The sequence below is a fragment of the Alosa sapidissima genome, chromosome 24 (assembly GCF_018492685.1).
Source record: "Alosa sapidissima isolate fAloSap1 chromosome 24, fAloSap1.pri, whole genome shotgun sequence".
Taxonomy (NCBI): Eukaryota; Metazoa; Chordata; class Actinopteri; order Clupeiformes; family Clupeidae; genus Alosa; species Alosa sapidissima.
In genome coordinates this window covers 23006839-23016838 of record NC_055980.1, presented here as the reverse complement: position 1 = coordinate 23016838, position 10000 = coordinate 23006839, and the positions used below count along the sequence as shown (strand labels likewise).

At 46.0% G+C, this 10000-nt stretch overlaps 1 protein-coding gene across 1 annotated transcript in view; it reads left to right on the top strand.

The window, feature by feature from the left end:
• ank3b (ankyrin 3b) overlaps positions 1–10000 on the top strand; it is a 132431-nt gene that overhangs the window by 26250 nt on the left and 96181 nt on the right. The window contains 1 exon segment of the mRNA XM_042083966.1: positions 2466–2612. Within this exon segment, the coding sequence (XP_041939900.1) occupies positions 2466–2612 (147 nt within the window).

Genomic DNA, 10000 nt, shown 5'->3' with positions numbered 1-10000 from the left:
GTATGCATGTGTGTGTGTGGGCGTGTGCGTGTGTGTGTGTGTGCGCACTAGCGTGTTTGCTAGTGTGATGGGAAATCCTAATGGCCACAGAGCTGAGTGCTGCTGTTCTCCACAGACGCCTTGAGGCCAGACAAATGTCCTGGGTCAGCCTTTCTGTCCTCACATGTGCACATAAGTGGTGTGTGTAAAAAAGTGTGTAAGTGTAATAAAGTAGCCTAGAAATCTAGACGCACCCTAGCGGCCAGGGTAGTAATAAAGTAGCAGCGCGCGCAACAGGGCTCAGCTGTGTTGGTATTGATGGCGTTGTGGGCAGTTCCGATTCCAAAGCAGCGCACGCGCCAGGGCTCAGTTGGGTAGTAATAAAGTGTAATAACTATCAATATTTTTATCAGCCTTTATTCTGTGTGTTTATGATTATAAAATGTATTTTATCAGTATGTCAGACCTGAGATGGCAGGTTCAGGGATGTAAAAGCATGTTGTTGTGATTTGATCAGCAGCCTGACATCATTGCTTCCATTTTCTCCTGCAGAAATGGTCTGTTTTCACTGACTGCTGACATCAGCATTTTTTGCTGCCGTCCTATTGGCTCATATTATGATGCTCGTATTGGTTCGTATTATGATGCTCGTATTGGCTCGTATTATGATTATATCGGAGTGCAATATTATTGTGAGACATGACGTTCGTTCAAATATAATGTTAGGAGGTCTTGATGGGGTACTCTCAACCCACGACCAAACCCAAATGCTCTTTTAGGGTGATTCACAGTGTTGCATTTTGGACGCTGCTGTTTTCGAAAATCAGGAGACATAAACAGAGACCAAACAGGCTGTTAGTCAGATGATTTATTATTGAAAGGAAGCGTTTCATTCACTAATGCTTGGCTGAAGACAACATGAGCGCAGATCTGCTGATGATGCACCCAGAGCATCAGACACCCTCAAGAGAAGCCAGAGAGAGAGAGAGAGAGAGAGAGAGAGAGAGAGAGAGAGAGAGAGAGAGAGAGAGACCTCCGCCGGGGCGTCAGATGAGGCCTGATGCAGGGCCATGTAGGGGAGGGATTTATTGTGGAGCATTTAGATGCCTTCCCCAATAACCTACTGCAACACGTGTCCTAATGAAACTAGACTGAAACAAAGTGAAACGCCAGTCCAAAAGGAAAGGACAGCTCTCTCTTTCTCTCTCCCTCCCTCCCTCTCTCTCTCTCCCTTTCTCTCTCTCTTTCTCTCTGAATCTCTCTCTCCATCTCTATCTCTCTCTCTCCCTCTCCCTCTCTCCATCTCTCTCTCTAGTTTCCTCTGTTCCAGTCCACTTGTCTGTTGTCCATTTCACATCATGCCCTCCGGAGTTTGTGATTCTGCCCCTCTGCTCTTGTTAGGGGGGTATCTACAGAAGGGGGGTATCTACAGAAAGTACTTTTCTATAAAATGATGGATTTCTGTCGCTCCATCTTAGGGCTTGCATCCCCTCATCCCCATCCCTGCTCCACGTGTTGCCATGGCAGCGCAGTGTTCCCAAGGAGACGGGGCAGGGAGGCTGAGTTGTGACTGACGGGAGGCGTCCACGTTGTAATGCTCGTATCTGGTTTCACTCATGTGTTCACCCGACTGAAATGTTTTCCCTCTTGAGTCTGTCTGTCTGTCTGTCTGTCTGTCTGCCTGTCTGTCTCTCTGTATTACATGTAATGTCTCTCCTCATCTCTCATGAAAATAACAGTAGCATTTATTCAGGATCCCTGTTTCCCTGAATCCCTATAGGTACTGGGGCTAAACTGTTTGGAGAAAATATCAAATTGTCTGACAGATATTGTGATTTGATTTGCGATATAAGTCAAGCTTTATTTCAAAATTCACTATATAATTGATTTGATACATCTGATTGCCGTGAGGAGGTGATCTGAGCCGGTCAGTGTGTACATGTATATCTAACGGGAGAGGACGCAGGAAGCTGCAGCACTGCGCTGCACTGCTGTGTTGGTATTGATGGGGTTGTGGGCAGTTCCGATTCCAGAGCAGCGCGCGCACCAGGTCTCAGCTGTGTTGGTATTGATGGGGTTGTGGGCAGTTCCGATTCCAGAGCAGCGCGTGCCAGGGCTCAGTGGGCTCGGGTCAATGCAGACAGGAAATGAACGTCCACCATTTTAAAAACCCACAATGAGTTACAGTGGGGGCCACATTGATTCAATTAATTAGACTGGCATCTGTTGGGACTTGTGTAGAGTGTGTGTGTGTGTGTGTGTGTGTGTGTGTGTGTGTGTGTGTGTGTGTGTGTGTGTGTGTGTGTGTGTGTGTGTGTGTATGTGTGTGTGTGTGTGTGTATCTGAGTCAGAGAGACGCACAAAGAGAGAGAGAGTTTATGTGGTTGTGTGTGAGAGAGGTTGAGTATGTGTGTGTGTGTGTGTGTGTGTATGTTGGCTTGAGAGAGGGCTGCGGCTCTACACTCGTACTTTGTCGACTCAGGCAGTCTGGCAGTTGGAGAAAGACAGACTTCCCCCAGAGGCAGCCGCCACCACCACCACCACCACCAACTGAGCTGACCGCTCTCTGGCGCTCATTCTCTGGGAGGGACCCCCACCGACCCCCCCCTCAGCTGCCCAGCCCCAGCTCCAGCCTGGCCCCACGCTGACTAATACCTGGGGAAACGCGGCCCAAATCCTGCTAAGCCGGGCGGGCGGGTGCTGGCGGCTGCTGGGTCCGGTCCCGGGCTGCATGGCTCATTGGCTCTCGTCACTGGCTGGCACGCAGGCGGCTGGACTGGGCTACATTGTGTTGGCGCACAGGACAATACGGCTCGGGGTCGGACGCTACTCGCCTCTCTCTCCACACTATTTGGTCATTTCGCTTTGCCCGTCGGCGCTCACTCGCCGCTCACTCGCTCCATGTGAACGGACATACGGAAAAGGACTCTAGCTGGACGGCTGAGTCGAGTCGTACTGGGCAGGGAGGACCAGGACTGTGGCCTCTGAACTGCAGCAGCAGCAGCAGCAGCAGCAGCAGGGGCAGGAGCATCTGATTCTTCAGGGCTATTTCTGTATCTCCTCCACCACCTCCACCCCCCACCTCCCACCCTCCACCCCCCTATCTGGACCCCAGCCACCCTACAACCCCCCCCCCCACCCCCCCACCCTCATCCTCATCCTCCCCCACACCACCCATATCATGATTACACTGCGCTGGGCGAGTGACTAGTGCCTACAAATATGGTAAGTGTGTGAGAGAGAGATCCCCTGTGAAGCTATGCGGCGGTGCAGCAGGCAGCTGTGATGGGTGTGTGTGTGTGTGTGTGTGTGTGTGTGTGTGATGGGTGTGTGTGTGTGTGTGATGGGTGTGTGTGTGTGGTGTGTGTGTGTGTGTGTGTGTGATGGGTGTGTGTGTGTGTGGGGGGGGGGGGGGGGGGGGTGTCGGGTGTCCTGAGCTGAGTTGGTACTGTTGACGGGACATGGTGAGGTGGAGGTGGGGAGGGGGGACAGACGCCTCTGTGTGTGTGTGTGTGTGTGTGGAGGGGGAGGCATTGCTGACTTGGTGCCGGTGCGTGCCACTGGAACTAGGGATCGTCCTGCTGCTCTTTTTTAGAGGGGTCCAGCACAGGCAGCCAGAGGCACACACACACACACACACACACACACATTCACACACACACAGAGGAAGCGAGAGACCGAGGGGGGCCAGTGATTGGCGTTCAGCACCGGAACTGTTGTTTTGGAGCTTTCTGTCCTGCCAGGTATTTTTAGTTTTGACATAATGCCCCTCGGCTTCGGCGAGGTCCCAGCGGTAGCTTAATTGACCACTCGGGTTACTGCTCACTACTGCGGGGAGGAGATGGCTGTGGAAGAGGCAGCCGACTATCTAGCGCCCGTAAGTGCTGATTTATCGAAATTCCAAACTCGACACTGCTAAACTCTTTATGCTGTTAGGGCTGTTTGTGTCGTCTAATGCATCTGAAGTGAACATGTGTGTGTGTGTGTGTGTGTGTGTGTGTGTGCAGAGTGTGTGTGAGTGTGTGGGGTTGTTCTCATGGGACGGTCCGGTTTGGTTTGCAACTGATGGGACAAGGATAGGGATGTTCACGGTCAGGCAGTTTGAAGCGAGGACTGTACGGTGTGTGTGTGTGTGTGTGTGTGTGTGTGTGTGAGAGAGTGTGTGAGTGTGTGTACACTGCACCAGTGTGCTGCATTGTCCTGTCCAAACAGTGCGCTGATCGCACGGAGGGGGGTCTCTGTCAGGACTGTGGACGATGCAGGACGATGCAGGACGAGACACCTACATTCTTCATGTTGTCGTCCCAAATTCCCCTCAACCTTGGGCAGAGTGAAAAACAGTGCTCAGCTGCTGGGCTGTGTGAGATGTGGCGTAGCACTCAAGGTTAGAAGTGCCTTGGTGCAGGGACTGCAGGAGCTAGCCAGCAGGAATGCTACATGCTAAAAGCTGAAGGAAAGGAATGCTGACAATTGGCTACACTGCATTAGCCAAAAGGCTATAAAACTCTGTTTTATATGCTCTGAGAATTTGTGTGTGTGTGTGTGTGTGTGTGTGTGTGTGTGTGTGTGTGTGTGTGTGTGTGTGTGTGTGTGTTTGTGTGTGTGTGTGTATGTTTGAATGCAAGTTAGATGTATGTCAGTGTTTCATGTAAAAAGCTGTCTGTACTGTAAAACCGTAGGGATTCATTGAGAATCGGTCAAAGAGGAGGAAGAGGAGGAGGAGGAGGAGGGTGGGTGGGGGGGTTGTGACCTGAAACAGACACTTAATAGCAGCACTGTGATTGTGAGAGACAGCCCGCGTGGAAGCATTCTCCTACCAATAGCACAGAGATGCAGTGACCTTCAGAGAGAAACACACATGCTTACTCTTTCTCTCTCTCTTTGACTCTCTCTTTTTTCCTCTCTCACACACCCACTCTTTCTTTCATCCTCTCTTTCTCTCACTCTTTCTTTCATCCTCTCTTTCTTTCACCCTCTCTTTCCCTCTCTCTGTTGCTCTCTGTTGTTTGTGACTGAGCAGTTTCCACACACGCGTGTGTTGAGGTGCTGCATCCACAGGCTGATGCTGGTATGTAAATAAGTGTTTACGTGCAGCAGAGGGTCCCTGGTGTGTTAATGCTTCCTCACGTGAACATGACAGCTGGCAATGCATAACAAACACGCACAGACACACACACACACACACACACACACACACACACGCACAGACACACACATGCCCAGGAGAAATAGCTCCTGTCCTGTTACCAGAGAGACTAGTGCTTCTAGACGTATATCTACCGTGTATTTGTACTCAAGGCTTGACTTATTTATATTTATCTCAATCTATTAATCTCAAACGCTACTTCAGTTGATTTCTTTCCAGTTCAACTCACGCAAAGTGTGCTGTGGCATTTTGCTGGCACACATACTGTAGGCTACCTCATGAGATTATTTCACAATATGAAGTCAGCCTGAAGCGTGGCATTTTGTAATCCCATTGTGGAGGTCTGTTATTGTATTTGTTTAGTTGATACAATATGTGTCAATTCAGTCCATCATCTGGGGGGTATTCAAAGTATGTGGTTTTGTGACAAACCTGGGTAAGTTAACTCAGAGTAAGTGGTAAACCTCCTACAACAAGAGCCCTATAGCATTGTTTTGTTAGGAGAATGAAGCCATACAGCTCTTCAATTAGGAGGTTTACCACCTACTCTGAGTTAACTTGTTTGTCACTAAACCACATACTTGGAATACCCCCCTGGTACGTATTTTGTAGTCGACCATAGATGACGCTGTTAGCGTGTGCCTATGGCGAAACTGTGTGGGGAAATACCTTAATAACACCATGAGGAACATCCGAACCATGGGGAGGCAGAAATGGGGCTCATGCCGGCATTCCAGCCCCTAATCAGCGGGACTAGGCTTAGCCTTAGTCAGCATCCGTAACATTCTCTAGCATTGTGTTTAAAGGGCCAGCTCACTGCAAATCCATTCATTTAGCAGCCAAGGCAGGACATGTTTGTTTATATACAGTAGTGCGTTTCATGCACAGGGGTAATTTGATGTGCTTTACATAAACAAAAACAAAAACAAAGAATAATAGTAAATAAAAGCATGAAAGGGCAATCGTTAAAAATAGTTTAAAAAGTAAAGTGCATAAAATCGATGAATTAAAATGCATAAAAGACACAAAGTGGAATAATTAAAAGACAGAGGGCATAACAACGGCCGCTTACTGGAACAGAGCCAACCACTTAACCTTACGCTTCACTTCACACACCTCCAGCACTCCTTAAAGGGACAGTGCGCCGCAAAGCTTAACATCGGTCCACCCATCTAGCTGCCCGCAGAGGACATGGGATTAGAAATGAGTTGAAATGGAATAGAAACAGAAATAGGTGGAAATAGAAATGGAATAGAATAGAATTGTATGGACATGAAGAGAGACAATGAAGCGTATCCCTATACCATGTTCACTATACTTCCTACTTTACGGGTGACGTTGATAGTAGTTATTAATGCTACTGTTGAGTACCATCCTGCTCTACATTAGTTAGTGCAATATGTCTCATGCCAGTGATGTGCGGATCATAGAATGATCAAAAATTGAGGGAAATAATCTGGTTTTTTTTTTACTGGGTCATTTATTTCCTCCCCCAGTGTTCCACACAGAATGGACAGAGCGATTTGGGACTATGAATGTGTCCACTCCACACTGCTCTAGCGTAATGAGCTATTCAAAAGGAGAATGTTCTGTGTAGTACAGATTGAATTATCTAGTAGAATGACAGTGATCTGACAGAATGGTTTGCCATTCACTTCTTTGGATCCAGAGAGAATCTAGAAAGAATCCAGAGAGAATCCAGAGAGTATCCAGCATTCAAGAGACACTTGAGGTGCAGCTGGCATGTGGACAAAGTTGTGAAATATAATCTGGTCAGGTTATATGCTATATTTATAACTGTTACAGTGTACTGTACATAAGTAATAAGTAACACTATGTAGCTGTGAGGTAACATGCAGTTAGTTTAGTATTAAGTGCTTAGGAGAATTAACAGTACAACACAGTCTGGCCAAAATGTCCTAGAAATATTATGTAAGAGAATGTGAGAGTTTTGTTTTTACCTCAGTGGATGCCGGTGCCTAGAGTTACCCTATTTCAATCAGTTTATCAGAATCAGAATTGTGCTTTATTGTTCAAGTATGTTGACAAATATACTATCAGAATATGAATGAATAATAATACATACATACATACATACATACATACATACATACATACATATAAAATAAGGGAGAGGTGAGGGGGTCAGGGAGTGTTAAAAGCTAGGGAGAAGAGGTAGGTCTTTAGGTTGGATTTAAAACTACTAATAGTGGGGCAGGATTTCACAACATCAGGAAGGCTATTCCAAAGCTGGGGAGCATAGACAGAGAAAGCTCTGTCACCTTTGGATTTAAGAGAAGCAGAAGGAACACAAAGAAGACACTGGGAAGATAACCGAAAAGAGGTCTAGGAGGACCGGAATTAAAAGATCACATAAATACTGAGGTGCTAAACCATGTAAAGCTTTGAAAACAAACAGAAGAATTTTAAAATGAATTCTGTGTTCCACAGGAAGTCAGTGCAGTTTAGCCAACACAGGTGAAATGTGGTCACGTTTCTTAGATCCAGTCAGTAATCTGGCTGCAGCATTTTGGACCAGCTGGAGTCTGTTTAAGGTAGATTTAGTTACACCTACATACAGTGAGTTGCAGTAATCAAGCCTGGAGGAAATAAAGGCATGTATAAGGATTTCTAAATCACTGTAGGAGAGAGAAGACTTGAGCTTTGCTATTGTTCTAAGTTGGAAAAAAACTTCCCTTGACAACACTGTTGACTTGCTTATTAAAAGTCATAGAAGAGTCTAGGAAAACACCTGGGTTCTTGACCACACTGTGATGGTTAACAGACAGAGGGCCAAGAGCCTTGCTTACATTGTTGACAGAATTTGGTGGTCCAAAAATGATTACTTCTGTTTTGCTGTCATTTAGCTGTAAAAAGTTGTTAGCCATCCATTTCTTAATGTTATTAAGACAAAGAAAAAGGTTGATCAATGAGCAGGAATTTTCAGGGGCCACCTGTATATAAAATTGGGTATCATCTGCGTAGCAGTGATAACGAATATTGCATTGATTGAAAATGGAGCCCAGGGGAAGCATGTATAAAGAAAATAATAGAGGCCCTAAAATAGAACCCTGGGGGACACCACACTTAATGGGAGCAGATGATGATTAAGCATTGCCTAAATGCACTGAAAAAGATCTATCAGTTAAGTGCCTTGCAGACCAACTTCCACATCCAGGCGTTTTAAAAGGATCTTGTGGTCAATGGTGTCAAAAGCAGCACTAAGATCTAACAGGACCAATAGGGCACAAGAGCCAGAGTCAACAGAGAGCAGTAGATCATTATGGACCTAAAGTAAGGCAGACTCTGTACTATGAAGTGGTCTAAAACCAGATTGAAACTTGTCAAGGATATTAGAGGTGTTTAAATAGGAAGAGACCTGTGACCGAACAACTTTTTCTAAGATCTTAGAGAGAAAGGGCAGTTTAGAAATGGGCCTATACTTTTTCAAATCAATGGGATCAAGGGAAGGTTTTTTCAGGAGAGGTTGCACAATAGCGTGTTTAAAGCCAGAGGGTACTACTCCATCAGCCAGGGAGCTACATTATTAATGGTGCAAAAGGGCAAATAGCCGCAAAAGCTTCTTTGAAAAGGTGAGATGGAAGAATATCAGAGTGGCCAGAAGAGGGTTTCATATGAGAGACCCCGTCTGACAGCTGTGAGGAAGAGACTGGTTGGAATTGTTGGAGGCGGCAAATTACAGACTGATACAAAGCAGGATCAGAAATTGAGGGTGAGATATGAGACTTTATGTTGTCAATTTTGTCAATAAAGAAACTGAGAAACATCTCACAGATTTCGGTTGTAGCAGGCAGAGAGGACATACATGTAGTAGTAGGAGGATTTATAATAGAATTAATTGTGTTAAACACTTTTGGTCTGTGAGCATTTTTATGAATAAGCTCAGCATAGAAAGCTGCCTTTGCTGCTTTGACAGTGTTTTGATAAGCCTTAAGAGAATCTCTAAATATATCATAGGAGACCTGTAGTTTATCTTTTTTTCCTACAAGCCTTTCTGAGCAAACAGGTAGTGGAATTTAGCCACTAGTAGTTGGAGTAGTTGACCTATTGGACTTACATCGCTTTTGTTGTCTGTCATGCTTATTTCGGGGATGCAAGGAAACTCCTGTCCTGATGTGACACATTTAAAAAGACAGGTAGAAAGGTACGAAACCAACACAGAGCAGTAGTTCAATCTTTAGAATGGGAATGGGGAGGATATGGGTGGTTTTGGTGTGAGGGAGAGCTTTTGTCTTTTGTCTGTCTGTACATGTATGTATGTTTGTAATGTCTGTTTTTCCTGAGGTCCCCTCGGAAACGAGATGTTACATCTCAAGAGGTTTTCCTCTTAATACATTTTTGAAATAATCTAGAATTGTTTCAGTGAACCTACTGGTGTGTTCTGCTCTTGCGCGGAATATAAACGTCATAGTTTCATACCCCTCTAGAGGCTCTCCTGCTTAAGATTTTGCAGAAAATCTTCTCTACTTCTGTCATGCTGAATAGGAATATATCATCATTCTAGAACGCTTACATCACCCCCCCCCCCCTCTCACTGCAAGTGTCATGTCCTCTCAGCTGATGTGCTGGAAGTGCTACAGCCTAGCAAAGCTCTAGCAGAGACTCATTCTAGTGCATATCAGCAAAGCTACTGCCCACAATCCCATTCTTTAGTTCCGCACGCACTCATCCAAAGAGGCCGTGTGTGTGTCTGCCTGTGTGTGTGTGTGTGTGTGTTTGTGTGTGTGTCTGTCTGTGTGTGTGTGTGTGTTTGTGTGTGTGTGTGTGTGTGTGTGTGTGTGTGTGTGTGTGTGTGTTTGTATGTGTGTGTGTGTGTGTGTGTGTGTGTGTGTGTGTGTGTGTGTGTGTGTGTGT